General features: G+C 46.0%; 1 protein-coding gene across 2 annotated transcripts in view; it reads right to left on the bottom strand.

Moving 5' to 3' along the window:
- LOC128874607 (protein groucho-like) overlaps window positions 1-19,015 on the bottom strand; it is a 147,981-nt gene that overhangs the window by 70,389 nt on the left and 58,577 nt on the right. For both annotated transcript variants that reach the window (XM_054119497.1, XM_054119496.1), the window contains exon 4: window positions 17,130-17,174. In XM_054119497.1, the coding sequence (XP_053975472.1) occupies window positions 17,130-17,174 (45 nt within the window). The remainder of the gene's footprint in view (window positions 1-17,129; window positions 17,175-19,015) is intronic.

The following is a 19,015-nucleotide window of genomic DNA, read 5'->3' on the forward strand; positions in this document are numbered from 1 at the left end:
TTGCATCTGTGAAGACTGAAATTAGTCGCTCTCCCGAATGTGGTCGCTAATAACCTAGAAGTTTATTTACATTCATCTTTGTCTTCCATTCAGAAAGTTAAATCCCTCCAAACCTTCTTCCCTGTCATTGGTTAGTCTACCTTTTGGTTAGACTGCCTCCAGTTTCTCTTTCCATTAATCGCCACACCATGCCTCCCATCCGACGTCATTAAAAACTTCCGCCTCGACCCTACATGGAGTTTCGAGCACCATGTTTTCAAGTTACACCGTGCTGCCTAATCAGGGACTCCTACTCTCAATCTTTTGTTACGTCCCTAATCGATTACCGTGATGTTTTACATGGGCCCTTGTCTTCCCTCCAACCTTTTGCAATTCCTATATTGCCTCTGAAAGGGGTTTATTGGATTTACAGAGTAGACAACTGAGGAAACTTAAAATAAGCCAACATTTTTACAATGTACTACAACCGTAGTCCATTCTCAACAAATGAAAAATGATGACTCAGGTTTGTATTTAAAATAGCACAAATATAAATGTACTTCTGCTGACATTAAACTTCCATGATAGATGCATCAACAAAAAGAAATTATAAAGGTTCCTCCTCCGCATCTTCCTACCTAAAAAATGTCTATCCTCCTTGGATTCTAAGGCATCCCCCTAATTACCACATTTTCAATTACGAAGAACGTAACTATAAATGCTCAGTTCCAGACGAAATAGCGATACCGTTCGCCACCGTTAAATCGGATCACGGTAGAGATTGCGGGTAGCCGCAATCTTCGTTGATTCTCGTTCTACCATGAAAGGATCGGACTTATCATCGCGGGGAATCTAATCTGGAACGGCTAACAGTCTTTCCAGCCGAGTCTCCGATTAATCGATCACCGACCGGCGAATCCTGATCGGCGATCATCCAATTACAATCACCGCTCCGCCAGCGTCGCGTAAAGACCCGTTTCAATCGTCGTCTGCGCCGCGATCGTTATTCCCTTCGAGACGTACACTGCGAAGCAAGGATAAACGTGACGAGGAGGGATTATTCTGCTACTCTGCAAGGTCCTCCGCCAGCGTCGGCCACTTGGCCGCGTTCTGACCGCAAGCACGGTGGCTGCTTCGCGAAGCGGAAAGGGCGAATCTACTCGACAACGGGGGAAAACTAGAAACACCAGTGGCAGTATTATCCTATTGGCAAACAACACATCCACCTTGAAGATGGGGCTCTGAAGTTAATATTTCAAAGACTCGTTATTTATACGCAACAGTGGTGGTGTTTGCTAGCTTGGGACTCTCTTCAGAGATTTAATTATCTCTCTAAGAGAGAGGTAGTTTCAGAATAGTATTCGGATCGTACAAAAACACTGATTGTTTGTTTGTAGTGAGTAATACGGTGAAATGGAATATGTGACGAAGTGAAAGAATATGGTAACCTGACGAGTATGTTAACCGCAACACTGGTGGGATCCTTGCGGTTGCGGTTGGAGTAAAATGATAAGTTCTGGAGACTTTGATTTTAATATTGCTAGAGGTAAACGAAGTCCATCTGCCTTCGATATACACGTAATATAACGTGACGATGTATATAAACTGAAGTTACGTACAATCAAGTATGAAGGGGAGATTCAATGAAGACAAAGATACGTCTACCATTTCTGAATTGCTGTCCTACAGTCAGATACTCCTCTCCCATTACCCAATTGATTTATTCCAGTGTCTCGATGGAATAATATTACACCCAAAAAAGTCCACCAAACGTGTTTCCCTTTCACCAGGATCCCAGAATTCCCCTGTACCTTGGGTACCACGAACTCGCAACGGGGAAACACGGTCGCGAACACGCGTACGCTGCGCAGACGGAGCGTGCATATCATAGGGGAAAGGTGGACGAGAGTACGTACAGGGTGCACGAAAGAGGAGGGGTGAGTCTGGTCAATTCGCGATGCTGGCCACAGACGCGAGTTCCAGAGAGTGTGCGCTCGTCCATGGGCGAGTCTGGGCCACGTTTGTGTGCGTGTACAGTGGTCACTCTCTGGTTGTGGCGATGCCGAGCCAGCAGAGACCGCTAAGCCCACCTGATATGTTCAACCCTCTTGTTCTCCATCCCTCCCCGTGTCTCTCGCTCCAGTCTGCTGGGCCACCTCTGTTGCTCCCTGTTTCGCGCACACGTACACGCCATCCGTGTACACACCGACCCTTTCCTTTGCACCGTGGGGCAGTCCGCTTCGAACCGCAAGCCGCAACGGGCTACTGCCTTGATTAAACGCGCCATAGACCGCCATTATCGCTGATTGCGCTAAACATTAACGGGCCGGCCGCCGAAGCTGATCTCCTCTCTCTGTTCATCGCCTCGATGCGAGCGAGCCGACGAGCGATCTCTATCCTCTCGATTTCGAGTCAGGGTGTAGTATTCTGTAGCCAGCCGCGATTATTGGGCCGGCATGTTAGAATACGTTAGCCGTGGAATACCGCTCGTCCGATGGGATTTCGACTGTTCTACAGTTTCGAAGTGATTCTCATAGGTGGGGGTGGAGGATGGGGCACGTTTGATGTTACTCCGTGCGTCCATTGTGATTGCGTCGACGGTATCTTCTTTCTGTATCGATTTCAGCGATTCGTCGGAGGGCGACGTTGGTCTCTTCGATTCCTTTTGGCCACTTTCCATGTTGCTCCATTGTGTATTGTGATCGCGTATGCGGTTACGCTTCGGCGATATCCTCTTTTATCGTGGCTGAGAGGTGGAGAGCATCGACTTGGGTTAGGTCGTCGGATCTTGTGTACTTTGGGGGCTATGTGATCTTTTTATTTTCGAGCCTCAAGGGAGGTCTATCAGACCCTAATTGGGATGTTATATTGTTCGATGGCCAACGTAACTAATCGCAAACGTAACAAAGACCATAGACTCATCCTCAACCAAACATCCTAATCTCGGTTCCTAGTTCCTCACTCATCCTGCACTTCGTACCCCTTCCTTAGTCATACTCAATCATACTCCATCAAATGAATCTATTCAACTTCATCTAGAATATACCATGTTTTGTTACCTAACACAGATTCTCCATTTTTTAACTGGATTAAACGAAAAGAAATACAGCGCTTGCACAACAAAGACAAGTAAAAATGCTATTAGTTCGTAATTAAAGTAAAAACATATCGCAATATCAGCACCATGTATCGTTGAAGCTTCGACAATTGTGAAGTTTGCTCTCGAAACGCTTCGCGAGAGAAAAAGGGAACGGACGCGTAAACGGTACCATTACCCCGTCGAGGTTCTTGCGCGCCATTGTTAGAGCCGCACAAAACAAGCGGGTAACTCGCCCCTCGCGCTTGGAACTCGTTTCTATCTTAGCTGGTGTAAATACGACCGCGGTAATTAACGCGGAGGTGGTGAAAACGCGACGGAATGATATCCGATGTGGCGCGGAGCGAGCAAATTAGTGTCACGGCACTGAGCAGGAACACCCCTTTTCTGGATGTTCTTGTTGAGGCACTCTCTTCTGCCTCCACTTTCCCACCCGTTGGTCGACACGTACTCACTCTCGCTATCGTCTCCTCCTTCCTACGCCCACCCTTGACGATTCCCTTCCCTGGTGCTCGAGTCGCAGCGACGTCGAGGTCGCAGACGCGACGGGAACTTGGCGTTGTGAACGCGGCTTTACGACCGTCCTTACCGTCACACCCACCCGAAACGCCAAGGAATTATCTTTGTCGACCAACCCTCGTAATTCCAGGATGAACACCGAGGAAAACAAGACCTTCTGGCCCGGCTGATAGGACCTACAATTAACTCGCCGCTGATTATGCGACGACGGAAGATCAACAGGGAGGAGGAGGAGGAGGATCTTTCTGTGGACTTCGAGGAAGATCGATCGCGAGAACAGTGTTTGCGTCGATTAACTGTTTCTCAATATTTGAGTTGAAGGGGTCATCTCGCCAGGGGTTGATCAAATAATCTATTCTCTCTGTCAACGTATGGTTGCGATCGTGACAGTGTATGTGTATATCTGGACAGACAAGAAGGGCGCCATAGCGAAAGTGGATGGACAGTGGACGCGACTGTTTCATAGTAGACAGAATTAGTTGCATTCTCATATGTCTTGTGTTTTCCTGTCAATTTCTCGATTTCGATTTTATTATGTTTCTGGAATAAAATGAAAATTTTCTCAAAGCAATAAAAACAATACAATCCATCGATTAACAAGACTAACAACCCCACGGTAATAACCACTGTCAACAAAGGCAACGATTAAGATGGAAATTAATCGCGTGGAAAGTGTTCACCAATTTTTCTCTCTAAAAGAACGAGAAATGTGTATTTATCGAGACCAGCGAATACGAGACACAAATTCAGCTCCGGAGCCGCGCAATTTCGAGCCCCGAAAGTTCGTTACTCCGCGATTCCGGCGAAAAGAAAAAGAGGAACGAGTTTCCGCGATCCACTCGCCAAAGCCGTTTCTCAAAGGCCCCGTTTTCACCGCTCTTCCGCCGTTTCTCGCTTCGAGTTCGTTACGGCGTGGCCGCGTTTAAATAACACCGGTCGGTTGTTCTCGAGCGAGTAATCCGATCGCGGATTAACAGGGAACGACTGTTTCCCGGCGAAACGGGGAACTTCGCCTGGGTATTTCGCAATGGCGAACAGAACAGTGGCGTCGCTAAGTTTCCTGGGTCCTGAGACAAGGGAGCCCTTATATTTACTGAAATAAATTTTAATGAGATTTAATCCTTTACTCCAGCACAGGAGTTGGACCGTTTCGCTATCGTAATATGTGCTTTCTTTTTTATGATTTCTTCACGATTTTGTAAATATTCAAAATATAGTATATATTTAAGAAAAATTGCACTCCAAGGAGTTGACATTTATACGGACACCGAACAAAACGAGAGATATACAACGTAACCCAGTTCTTCTTCCACGCCCACCCGCTATGTTGCATCTGCATAATATGCAAAATATAGTGCAGTAACGTGACATCTTTCTATGACATTTTCGCATACGCTTTTTCAGCTCTCGATTTACAGAATAATTTTTAAATAGCTTCACATTTCCCTTTGGAACCTAAAGACCAGCTGAATAAAATTTCACAAAGATTGACTAAAAATAATAGAACTTACAGGGAAATACAAACACACATGTTCTGAATTTTCCATTAACAACATACTTCCACTAACGCATCGAGCGCTAACGAAGTAGTACACCTAATTCAAAGGGAGCTCTTTTTTCTACCTGCACGACGTGCCCTCTGACTTGTAAATAAAATTAATTCCAATCGGCGAACGACGACGGAGAATCGACCCTCGACGATCGACCCGTGGCGCCGTGGAATTCAAACTCGATTCTTTTTCTTTCTTTTTCGTCACCCGTCCACCCTCCATCCCCCTCTGTTAAACGTTCCCAGTGTTCGATGGGCACGAGAGGTTCCAGCGAGGTGGGAACAACGAACTGGGCGAAGAAAAAAGGAACGGCAAAAAGGAGGTGTGCTCGTCGGTGCGCGGAGGGGTTGAAAAAGAAAACGGGGCGTGGAAAACGCAACGGGGGTGACCTCTTAACGACTCCCAGGGCGCGAGAGGGCCGAAGGGTGTTCGTTCTACCCTCTCGTTGATAGCCAGCATAATGCTAACACCCTGGCATCGATAAAAGTGCGAAACGTCGAGCATAAAGCCCGGGTAAAGGAGGGTCTGGAGACCGCCTCGTAGTCGGCGCGAGTACATAAATATGCCCACAGGGTGTCGCGAAAGTACGGGCCGAGGGTGCCCAGGGATTAATTAAATGCAAATACCGACGGTTTAGGTGTAGCTTATCGCCCATGATTTAAAATATACTCGAGCCCGTAAAAACCGAGTTCGCCGCGGGAGGGGACAAATTACCACTGTTATTCCGACCGATCGATATCGTTCGTCAGAAAGGGTCGTGCTGAAACGAACGACTAAGATTACGACGACGTTTTCATTGGGGCACGATTTTATTCAAATGACGACGAACTAAATAAAGGCTCCTCTCGTTTTTATTAATCAAATTTGGATTAGTAGTGGGTGGCTATGGTCATACTTTTTTTTTAAAGGGTGTATCTGCCTATTTACAAGCAATCCCTTAGGATACCATGATTTTTAAGTTGAACTTATGGAATTTCCCTCGTGTGATTCCATTTAGCTTTTCAATTTAGCTTTTTGGGCCCAGTTTACAGCTTAGGAGAAGATTTTCTACGCCAGTGTATATTAATCCAGCTTGACATTAACTCTATACGAGTGTTTAATTTTCAAAGAACGTTTTAAATACAGGAACAAATTAAACGAACTATAAATTAAATTCAAAAATTAAAAAAAAAAATACTCGCTAACGTTATCAAGCTAACACTGGCACCAGTCGACTTCTCTCAGCCTCGAAGCTCTCTAAACCCTCGACAAAATCTCAACGTACAGTGAGGTTCAAAATGAACCAGATTGAACGAGGGTAAAACGCTCAAAGAAAAATTGCACCCCAAGGAGTTGACATTTATACGGACACCGAACAAAACGAAAGATATACAACGTAACCCAGTTCTTCTTCCACGCCCACCCGCTATGTTGCATCTGCATGCCAACGTCGCGATACACTAAACGCGAGACGACACGCGTAAGAGTTTTATCGTTTCCTAACCCCGCAGTCTTTCCCGGAACAGCGAGGAACGCGAGAGACAAAAGATAAAAAGGATCGAAGAGGGGTGGAAGTGGCTGGTATATGGAGAGAAGCAGCAGCAGGTCGCGCCGGAAAGGGAGGAACGACTCATAAAAGTGGTACGACTGATAAAAGCTATTCCGACGCTGGCAACAACGTCAGGGTCGGAAGCTGCTGGACGTGTATTCACCAGGTACTTAAATCTCCGAGAGCGGCACCGACGGCCGAAAAAGGAACATCTTTGGACCAGTGCTTCTCAAACTACATCCCCTTGTGACAAGGGGGATGTTAACACTTTGCACTCGAGATGCTTTCTTAACATTCTGTTGCCACGAAAGCTACATGTGTGTTTATGCATTCTACGATATTTATTTGAATTTATATTATAAAGAGAATTTTAAAAAACAATGTACATTATTCCGTCGCATTTTTTAACTTTTTCTTACTCTTTGTTAATTGATTTGTGCAATGAACGGTTCATGCTATATAACAATTTCTAAAAGCAAATAAAACTCACTAATTTCAAGTATCCCTAACGCGTTTAAAAAGCGAGACAGTGCCGCCATACGTTTTTCCTTTTAAGAAAGAACCTTCTCCTCGCAAATATCCTTTCGCAAACCTCGAGTATCCCAGCTTGAGAGACGCTGCGATACTCCGGAAGCCCGAACTTCCGGAATCTTAAGAGCAACGTAAAAGCGAAACAGCGGCCGATAAAAATTCATGGCCTCACGGAGTTACCCTACTGTCGCGATCGAAGATATTCGCGTGTTAATGACCCGGAGGGTTATCCGACCGCGCGATTCCGCAGCCTGTTATAGCGTTAAGTCATCGACGGTAATTCCCGCTTTTCTACGCGGCGTACCGCGGCTGACACCTGGATGCGTTACCCTCGTGGAAAAGTGCCAACTCGTTGTTTTTAATTATTAAGCCTGTTCGCGAGCGTTTGGTAAGAACTGCAGCGTGTTTCCGTGCGTTTGGTAAACGATACGTGCGAAAGTAGGGTGCGAAACGTGGCGATTGATTGCTTCACTATCTTCAACGGTGACTTCAATGGTTAGGATAGTAAATAATTAAAATCAATTGAAGCAGCTTAATAAAAGTAACTGAAATACGCTAATCCCAGATCGTTACTTGCATTAAGGAAAAAAAAAATTGAGAAAGATTCGGAAGCTTCCACGAGAGAATAAAAGGACCTCCAATTCCATCGAATCTCGCAACTACTTTCCAGGGGGGGCGGTCGCGGTTAGTCCCGACGCAAAAGATATCCCCGCGATGAAAGGAACCCGTTACGCGAAACGTCCAAACGATCCTGGTGAGCATCGTCCGACGCATCTCTTTACCGTCGGGTGCACTCGATCTGATTACTCCGGATCCGACAAGACCCCGAAAGTAACTACACCAAATCCGTAATACATCCTCCGGTAACAGTCGTCGCGCGGAGCCACGGACGAAAGAAATCCTCCTTTCGTTTGAGTCGAAAACAGAATTGGCGATGGCATCCTATCCGAGGAGCAAAAGGTAGGGTTAAGCAGAGGAAAAGAGAGAGTCGGCTCAATTCGTGCGGTATTTCCAGCCAGGCGAACCCAAGTTGCTCCGGATAAAACCTTCCTCTTCGGTCGCGTCGTCTCCGAGTAACATCCTTCCTATCCCGCGAGCAAAAAGGAGAAAGAGCAAGGTACAGGGAGGAGGGGGGTAGGTATAGGATACACGTACGAGACCAATGGAAGAGCCAATGGCGTGGGATGCCGCGGGGATGGGAGAAAAGGGATCGAAGCCGGTGCCGGTTGAAAGGACTTATCGTGTTGAGAGATCGCGAGCATGGAGGACGTGTATTGGATACATGGAACCCCATCGGTATTGCAGATCCCTGCGCTGAAAGAGTGCAGGCCAGTGATTCTTAACCACTGTGCAGCGGCGCATCAGCCTGTCCTGAAAACGGATACACCGTGTAGGAAATACTTTCTGAGAGATAGAATTTTTATAATTCTTCAAACTTCCATTATAATTCAAGCTATATAAAAAGAACTTCCTGAATATTTATAGATTTATTTTACAAATTTTTACGAATCGAATAATATTGAAATCAAAGCATAAGTCGACGAATCCATGAGGATGCCAGATATCTTTGTAAGAAAATGTGCAAAATTCAAATTATTAAAGCAGCTCCCAATTTGAAAATAATCTCCAAAGCAAACGGTTGCGTAGCTCCTCGCATTATCGCGTTGGAGAAGTCGGGTCTCCTATGACCCAGGGTCAACGGAACGCTAGAAGAAGGAACAATTTCAGTTCCAAGGCACTAAAGTCTAAAACTTTTGAAATCCGAGATTCTCCTTTGAACCATGCCGCGAGTTGAAGTAGGTAAAGAACCACTGGCACGGGCGATGGCGCACCGGGGGCGCCGTGTAGGTATATGCCATAATACTCGTCGCACCGTCTCGATCGAGGGCGCCCGCGGCCCGAGTCCGCGACCGCCAAGGGTACTGAGAAAAAGGATGTAGACGTACGTAGCGGGTAGACATTTCTGTGTATATTTTATCGTGCACATATTGCGACTCCGTTCTCCGCGGCCGTGCCAAGCCACACAACGCCACACGTCCCTCTACGTGTACGCGTGGTACGCGAACGTGTCCCAGGCCGACGGTGGTGCAGAGAGGATGGGGGACACAGAGAAGGAAGATACATGGGATCGAAGTTACACGGATGCAGCGTTGGGCGAGGCGGTTCCGCGGTGTGGGAGCGAGAGAAGACGAAGGTAACTCGCGACCTCCGTCGTCGACGAGAAAAGGAGAAAACCGTGCGACCGTGGGGAAAGACACAAGGATGGGTGGGTGGGGGGTGGGGGTGACAGGAGAATACAACAGGGGCCAACATGTGTGCGTGGAGAGGTCGGCGCGGTGGCACGGAGGGCTCGATTTTTCCGATAACGAATTCTGCTTTTCGTTTTTTCCCCGTCGGTTCCATTCCCACCCCTTCGCGGTCGTCTCTGTCCCACGCGCGGCCGATTCACCCTCTCCCGCCGCGACCCTGCCGACGTGCACCACGTTTTCCCTGGCGTACCATTCGTTCCTCCATCCCCTTCGTGCTCACCATCATTTTTTCTCCTTTTCTCTCTCAATCTCCATCTGCCGCTCCGCCTCCGCGGCCCTGGCGACCAAACCAGTGGCGCTGCAGACACAATAAAAAGTGGAAAAAGCGATGGCCAACGTACACGCAGACGGACGTGCGCTGAGAGAGAAAGAGCTCGAACGGGTGGGACCCGGCGACCGTGTATTAGGTTACCCTTACACAGGGAAAAGAGACAGAGCGACGGGAGGGGGTGAGGAGAAATCGCGCCGGTGGACGGTTTTGAGAGGTTATTCATGAAGCACCTGACGAGATTCCACGACTATAATTTTTTTATTTTCCTTTATTTTCCCCCCCTCCTGGCGAACGGGGTAGCGCCGGAGGACAACGGGTGCCGAAGGAAGGATGAATCCTAGATTTATGGACATCGGAGGGACCGTTCGGAACAGTCGTAATCGCGCTCGAGATCGATCGGGGGACGCGATAGGATTCTCCGTCTTCGTATCTCTCGTTTATCCTACGGGAATCGAGAGTCGTTCCGTTTCGAGCCACGACGATAGCGGTATCTCTCGCATTTGCCAATGGACGTCTCTTATTTCTCGAAGGGATCTCCGACTGTCGCCGATTTCGTACATGTACTAAACGATTTCAAACTGAAACCAACAATCTATGCAATGGTCGCTAAAAGCATACACGGTAACAGGATATATTCCATATTATTTTTGTTTTATTAGAAAATAAAATCTGAACGCCCTTTTTAAAAGGAGGCTCAAGAAAAAATATTTAGACCAATAAATAGTTAACTCGATCGACAAAGATATTTAAAGAACCAATGATTCTCACCTACACCAGCAAACTTCGAATCCCTCAAACTTCCACAAACGCCAGAAATACTTTCAAAAACCATTAAAAACAGCCTCTATTAATCGAAGGCCCGGAATGAAATGCTTTCCACTCCACTATTCTCCTTTCCATCGTCAAACATACCGCAACAAACCGAAATACAAACACGCGATATCGCCGATAGACCAGAGTCACGAATTCATCGTCGAAGCGTATTTCCAATGTCGAGAGCAGCGGGGGAAGGGGTAGCCAGAGAGGCATTAAACTGCGAAAAATCGCGACACACGGAATCATAGCGTAACGCGCGCAATCCGAACAGGAAGGAAATTGGTAGAGGAAATACTGGCGCAGGGAAGGGTTGGAGGAGGGCGCGTGGTATCGACCCAGCCAGGGTATTTTGCAACGCTTTTTCGCGGATGTACTCGTTAAACCGATAAATGAATAATGAGCAGACTATACGAGGTTGAACACGACCGGGGGTATGGGGAGGGCTCGGTGTTGGGGGATGAAACAGCGGGTTGCGGAGCGGGGTGGCAACGAGTCGAGCGCAAAACAACGAAATCGAATCACTCTCGGTGGCCGGCGGTACTTTTCATGCGTGAATTTTCCGACTGCTCGACACGTATTGCAGCTGCGGAATCGCCGGTAATAGCTTTAGCAAAATCGAGAGTAATGCCCGAAAACATTTACAATACGCATCGCTTGCTGCGAATAAAAACGCGCGATCGTTTAACGATAGTACGGCACGGGGGCCGCGTATGATGCTAACTGTTCCGTACGAAATGATTGTTCTCGCTGCCCCATTGTTTGGGAGAATCAGACGTCACCGGGAGCCTGAAGGGGCGAAGGGACAGACACGGAATACTTTGTCCTCCGTTGTCAGTCGGGTAATCAACTTATCTCGCGTCTGGGTGGGTTCGCTCGAGTGGGATCGGTTGGGCCACTTCGTTACTAAATTTATTTAGCGATCTAAGAGGGTTTTCTCGTTTTTATCTTCGTTGAGCATTTTTGTGGTGAGTATTTAAGAACAGGATAAATATTGGGCTGTTTAGAAAGTTCGTGCTTTCGCTATGTACTCATAAGAATTGAAGGTTTCCCGTTGCAATATTATTTGAACATTTGCAAATATACTAATTTTATGTATCTTCGTAGCTAATATCATCTCTTCAATTGAAAATAAATATTTTTATACATGAGATTCAAGGGGTAAAAGGTGTATTTTACAAGAACCAATGAAGAATCAATCAATCGGTGCGATCAACGGGAACGATAACGATACGCCGTTAAAAGGCTGCTTCGCGAGAGTAACGCGAGCATCGGGAGGCGTTTCTAAAAGCGTTCAAACAAATTTCGCGCGATCGAAGCGGTCGATCGTGCCTCACGCTGACCGATCCGCGTTCCGTTTTAACGAGCGTGTAGTATACCGTGGACTCGCTAGCGTTCGCGCGCGGGCATCGATGCGAAACCAGTGATTCGAGACGACAATTATCGTGCAGGTATAACAGGAAAACGTAACAGGTCGACTGCGGTCTGATGGATGATGATGATGACGGTAATTGTCGGGAATTACCCGACGTTAATTACATCCAAGCGAAATCGAGCGCGTTTACACCGCCATTCGCAGACACTTACCAGACTGACCGACCGACCGACCGCGTTAATACACGCCCGATAAATTCGATTCGAAATGTCCACGAGCGTTCACCGTCCGATATTTTCACAACCTCTCATCGGTCGGATCCGTTACACGTCTCGCGAGGACTCTTGTCGACGCTGCCATTTCTTCTTTCGCGATAGCGTTTCCTTTTTGTCTACACGTTTTATCGGATGTTACCCCGAAAAAACAAGTCAACCACAAGTTGACCAACGAGTGTTACTTTGTTTATTTTGGTGTCACAGAGGAATATATAAAATTTGAAGAAGCTCTCCATTAGGAGACCCTTCGACAAAATTTTCCCCAATAAATTCAAATTGAAATTTGCACGCGCGTTTCCCCCGTCCGATATTTCGACCGCCGTCATCGGATCTGTTATTCATCTCTCCTCCCCGTGCGCCTCGTTTCCGCTGCCAATTTTTCCACCGTGTTGTTTCATTTTTCCCTCTCCCTCCGACCCTCCCAGTTTTTATTTCCACGCGAACAACAACACGCCAGGCTCGTCATAAACGCGCCACGATTAATCGCCCCAGCGAATGTCGCGGTGGCAGAGGGTGGACGGCCCTCCTCCGCCTCCCCCGCAACGTCGATGGTGGCCGGGTCCGCTTTTATAAACGCGATCAGGCACGAAATTGTGCCGCAGAAATACGATCGTGTAAACAGCTTCTGACACGTCCGTTATCGAAATTTTACAATCGACACTGGAGCGCCCCCGCGATCCTCGTAACTCGTCTGCGCGCGCGTGGAAATGCGCAATTCCGAACCGGATATCGCCACGGATCTGCCCCCGTCTCGCCCTCCCGCTACGTTCGATGGAAATTCGTTCGTTCCCGTTAATAACGATTCTTATTATTTATCGCGGGACCGTTTAAATGCATCGCCATGCACTTTCGTTTACATTACTCGCTTAAATCTTCCCTTGGAAACGAATGGACGCCGGCACGGTCGCCGCGATGAAATAATTTTGTCGGAATAAAATGTGAAATATTGCGCGAGGTGTTCCTCCAGCGATATATCCGCGACACTTTTACACGCGGAACGTTGGAAAGAATCTATTTGTGAAAGGTGTACACAGTGGTGGCGATAGGAATTGTTCCACTATTTTAAAATAGCGTTTGTAGAACATGGGGAGTATGATGCGCGTGGTGAAAGCTTTGCTTCATTGTTTCGTTGTAATTAATTGGAGAATTCCGTGTAATGCAAATTTTACCTATGATGTTTAATAATAGAAGCGGTGGTCACTGTTGTTGTGAGAATTATACAGAAAATATTGACATATTTAAAGTGGTGCAATTTCGATGAGCAGTGTGTACACAACTTCCTATTTTATTGGTCGTAAATCGCAAAAAAACACCTCACTATACGAAGTGAGATAAAAGTTGCATTACCTCGAAAATATTACTATTTTTTATATAATCCTCACATAGGCGTTAACAGCTGTGTTATTAGTGTTATTAGTTATTCAAGGCTCAATTTACACAATTTCGTTACAAACAGGAAAGACTTCTCGCTATAAAGAGAACAAAGCCCCGCGCCATGAACAAGACATGACTTCACGCGCCATAGACAAAGTTACTCTAGCTTTTTCAAAAAATCAAGTGTCGCGATATAAACACTAGTCTAAAATTCAATTTACCCCGTCAAGGTCGTAAAACATTTGCAACCCTCGCATGTTTACTTCGCACAGCGATGTTCCACCGTCTCTCTTTGCCTCGAAATAACTCGCTCGCAAGCCCGCGTAAATCTCGGCAGGATTTATCGAACTTGTAACGCGAGTCGAGCAAGACGAAGAAAAAAGATGGGGGCCGCGCCTCTTGTCTTTCCCCAGGGGCCGTGTCCTCGTGTTCCACGGCGCAAAACTTCGGGGCTCCTTTCATTCTCGATGCGATCAGCCGTTGGCTAATTTATGAATCGCCTCCGCCTCTCGCCGTCTGCTTGGCGAGGGTTTCCTCCGTCTACACGGAGCCCGATTTACGATTTCAGGGGTGCAACCGGCGGGAACGGCACTAAAAGAGGCAGGGGAAACGCGGAGAAAGGGAGCAAGAGCATTTTACAATCTTGATCCAGCCATTGTTTTCGATGTACTTCCTGCATTGCTTTCTCCTTATACCGACGTCTTGCAGTACGAAATTACTTGTGTGTCCATTTTTTGGGGAAAAATAATTGTTATGGAAATCAGTGAATACGATTGATTTTATGTTTTTATAGTCCTGTGCATTGTCAACGAATGGTGTGATTTGTATTTAGACCGTGCTGGTTAATATTAAAAATTTTATGAATATTTTTATCTCCATTATTTTTCAAGAAATTTAAATATATAATTATTTCATCTACTATTTTCGAGAACCATCACTGATTTGTTCGATCGGAGTAAACCAAATTTCTCATATTTTCTTTTACACGTAAATGAAGAACAGAAACGTAAATAAAAGTAGTTATGTTTCGTCTTCTAAATATTGCAACATGAATTTTATTTTTCCTATTTCATATGTTTATACATTCGTACACAGCCTTGTGTATATTTTCACATACTTTCCTTAATCATAGATGCATAAATATCCGCAGGGTAGTCATAACAGAATCGATACACGGAATACATGTATTAAAATACAGAGTACCCAAAGAGTTCCTACCCAAGTTCCCAAAATAATTAAACCGTTATTAATTCTGCCGTCAAGAACGAAGTATCTCGCCTGATTTATAAATCGTCCCTGCCTTCCCCTTCGACGAGGGTTTCCCCGGTGGACGCGAAGCCCGATTTACGATTTGAAGGGGGTGCATCCGGTCGGAACGCCGCGCGAAGAAGAGAGGCGCGCGGAAGGTGGAAAAAGGGAGGAAGAGGCCGCCGGAAGAGGAGGAAATAACGGGGCCCGGCTGCTAAATATTCAATAAACGCGAGCATTATTCCCGTCACGTCGACGTTCGAAGCCGACTTCGCGGAAGAACGGCAAAAGAGGCTTGGAGGCGGAGGAGAGAAAAGTCGTAAAGGAGGTAACCGAGGGGCAAGGGTGGCCGTGGACAGAAAAGTGGACAGAATGGAGCCCGGAGAAAGAAGGAAAAAGCGGGCTATTTATCCCGTCGCTCGTGAGAATTCGTGATCGAGATTCCGGGATGGGTTGCATCACGGCGAAAGAGGGATAGGTTCCCCGTGTCGTGTCGGACTTCTACTTTTCCGTTTTATTCGCCATATCTGGCCGGAACTGTCTATAACCGGGGACCAAGCTGGCAAGAAAACCGTACGCTCCCTGTAAGAAGTCCCTTTCTGTTAAAAGATCGACGACGGCGCAAGATATAAAAGCGTTTCACGGCGACTCGATAAATTTTCATGATCGGGACCCCCTCTCGTAAATGAATCGCGCTGGCAAAAACGGACGAAGACGTGCACGGTAATTGACGACGTTAATGTCCGGAATGTCGTAAAGGCGAGCAGCGAAATGAAATACGACGCTTCCCTTCTGGTTTCGAGCGGAACGCGTTTTGGTCCGCCTCGCCCGCCAACAAATTATACCCCGTCGGACTTGCGCTGTGTTTTTATTCGTACAGCTTTCTCCCTCGCTACCCATTATGCTGGCAGTTTCTTTCTCAGACTTGTAGAATTTTTACCAAAAATTCGCTTACCCGAGTATTAGTTAGACATGGATGTCTTCTTTTTAGATTTATAATGACACAAGCGATGGTGGACGGTATCCCAAACAATTCGCGAAGGAAGCTTAAATTTGTAGTACTATTGGAAAAATATTATTTTTTTGACAGTGAAAACAATCCAGTTAAAAAAAAAATATGTTGGTGAAATTTTTAGTTGGACACAAATGTTTTTATTCGTATTCATTATTCTTTTCACAAATTCGTTGAAAGAAACTTAACTGTAAAATATTATCGCAACAATCCCCAGACCATGTAATAAACAAATAGTCTATCTTTCCTTCCCTCCGAAGAAAAAAATCGATATTTATAATGGCAGGGATCAGGATCGAGCGACGTGGAAGCGTGAAATTCAAATCGGCCGATCGCTGCCGATGAATATGGATGTCGCGCGAGAAAAAAACACGTTCCATGGATCTTTGCTATGCAAATTTCGCGCGAATCTTTGTCTTTATTAATATCGAGGAAGCGTTCTCGATGAAACTTTCCTCGAGGTCCAGCCTTAATTCGTGATATCAAACGATCCACCTCCGGTTCTATTTCCGCCTGTTTACTCGACAAACAGATTGGGGGCCATTAAGGGAAGCATTACCGTGGATACATCGACAACCTTGCGCCATTTTTCTTTCGGCTCTCGCGACAAATCCCGTTAAAATATAGCGAGAGACACGAGAAGAGCAATCGAATCGTTTCAAAGGACCCCGGTTCCGGTTCAGCGACCGACGAATTGTTTGTTGCTTTCTCTACCAGTTACTGACAAATATTTGTCCCTGTATCTCGTTATCAGGTATTCATTTCGTAGATTATATACTATCTTGAATTAATTCTCTATCCGAAGGATCGACGAAAGAAGTCGTTCGGTCTCCCCCCCTCGGCGCAATTTGCATGTTATTACCTTGTTTACATATTTATTCAATAGCCAGGACGCCCCCCTAGGAATCATCCCCCTTAATCCCCGCCGCCTCGGTTGTCTCCCTTTAATTTCGAATTAAGGGCCACGCGCGAAACCAGCCAGCCGAGCGATTAGTAAGTCGCCGCACGGATATTGCTCGCGCGCCGCCGCGTCATGAATGAAAACATAAATTTCAGCGGACACGTCGGGGGCTATCGCACGCGTTAAGTCAACGAAGTAATTGCCATACCCGGTGTGCTCGTGCTACCGGTGCACGTGCGTGCGCACAGCCGCATATACGCGCTCGAACACGCTCACTGCTCCACGGTTGGAGCGGCTTCTATCGGCGATGATATTCATTTGAATTTCAAATTAACGTAAAGGCTTACCTGTTTATGCATTTCCACGTTCAGGCCGTAAGCCATCTCGTAATACTGCGGACATGAAACAGAAAGAACGATATATTAGACAGTGGCGACGCGAAGTGGTGTGCGCGGTGGCATAAAGAAGCGTGTGCAACCCCTTCGAGGGGTGCGCCATTTTTAGGGACTGGAAAGGTAAGGTAAGTTTTGGGATATACTTTCATTGGATGATTGTGTATTAATTAGGAGTATCGTATATTAAAATGGGGATCTATTTAATTTTAATGGTGTACCTTTTGTTTGGATTCCACTCTTTTATGTATTCAAGCTTGGAAATTTATAATATCAATTTCCATTTATATATTTAACTGTGACAATGTCTAACGTCAACGTTTATTTATGTATTCTCAGTTGGAAGCACATAATGATAATTTGCACTTATATATTCAAATATGTCAATGTCTAATGTGAACTTTTATTTATGTATTCACACTTGTAAGTTCATAACACCAATTTTATATTTATGCAATCACACTTGGAAGTTCGTAACATCAATTTCTATTCATATATTCAACTATGACAATGTCTAATTTATTTTATGTATCCACTGTTGGAAGTGGTACATAACGTCAATTTTTATTTATATATCCAAACATAGAGTTTACGTCGCAAGTGACAAGCACAGGTCGTTATTTTCCAATGTCACGTGCGTAATTGAATTTACCGACGACACCGATCTCGGGGTCGGTAAAGGGATCCCGAGCGATCGAGAAGATCGAGATAAACCGAATTTGTGCCAGAAGCGGGACGATAAATAATTTCCTCCGCGCGAGCGAGCAACAGCTATGAACGCGATCGGGGTGGAGCAGATAAGCCTGCTCGAATGTACTCAGGTGCAACTTATTATGCAACGAGCGATTCGATTGCACCTGACCGCTCGAATCGCCCGGGGAGCCGCGGTCGGCGATCGATTCACTGCCTGGATAATCAAACACGGGCCGCATTAACGCCCGACCATTATATAAGTAATACGCCTGTTCTTGTGACTCCGAGTTTCATCGTACACGAAACGACGGCTTAATCCTTTCCACCTCCAGCTGCACGAGGCCCGTTTCACTCTTACGCTTTGTTCCAAACAAATTATTACACATGCATCGAGTGATAATAGAGATTTTAATGTCTGTCGATTGCACCAACTAAATATTAATTTCTGACAATAGCTAAATTAATTATTAACAATATTTGTTTAAACAATGGCCGTGAACGTGTCTTCGCTCAATTGTGTCGATTACAAATATTTTCTTCCCAAAGAATATCTCAATAAAAGAAATCTAAACATTCGAACATATTGAAAATACACTTCAAAAGACTATCGTGCTACAAATCTACAATCATCAGACTGAGCTTTATCTACACATATAAAACAAATATGACAATTTTGAAAGAAACTATTGTCATAAACGGTGTCCGAGAATAAAGTTTCATACAAAAAACGGTGTCTTTTTGTCGTGCGAAACCAGAGGACCCCCTTAATCCGAGCAGAAAGAGGCTCCCAAGGGCTAATCGAATTATCGAGTTACCTAAACCGAGATGCCGCTCGAATTCGTAATAACGTCTAAAAGAACCCTTCGAAGAGGGTCTTTAGGCTCTCCCCCCCCCCCCCCCCCGGTACACGGCTGCCGAGAGCCGAGATTACATCGATCGAACGAGATTACGAAAACCGGGCCAAATTGAGCCGTAATGCGAGATCTCGGCCAAGAAGGAGGATAAACGCCCGTAGAAAATGAGAAAAACGAAAAGGCAATCGCTCTCTACCCTCGGCGCGTTCCATCGAGGAGTGTAAGAGCGATCGTGTGTGTCGTCGTGCGTGTACGCGACGTCCAAGACCGGTTTCTCGTAACATCGTTCCTACA

Source organism: Hylaeus volcanicus, chromosome 4, assembly GCF_026283585.1.
Source record: "Hylaeus volcanicus isolate JK05 chromosome 4, UHH_iyHylVolc1.0_haploid, whole genome shotgun sequence".
Lineage (NCBI taxonomy): Eukaryota > Metazoa > Arthropoda > Insecta > Hymenoptera > Colletidae > Hylaeus > Hylaeus volcanicus.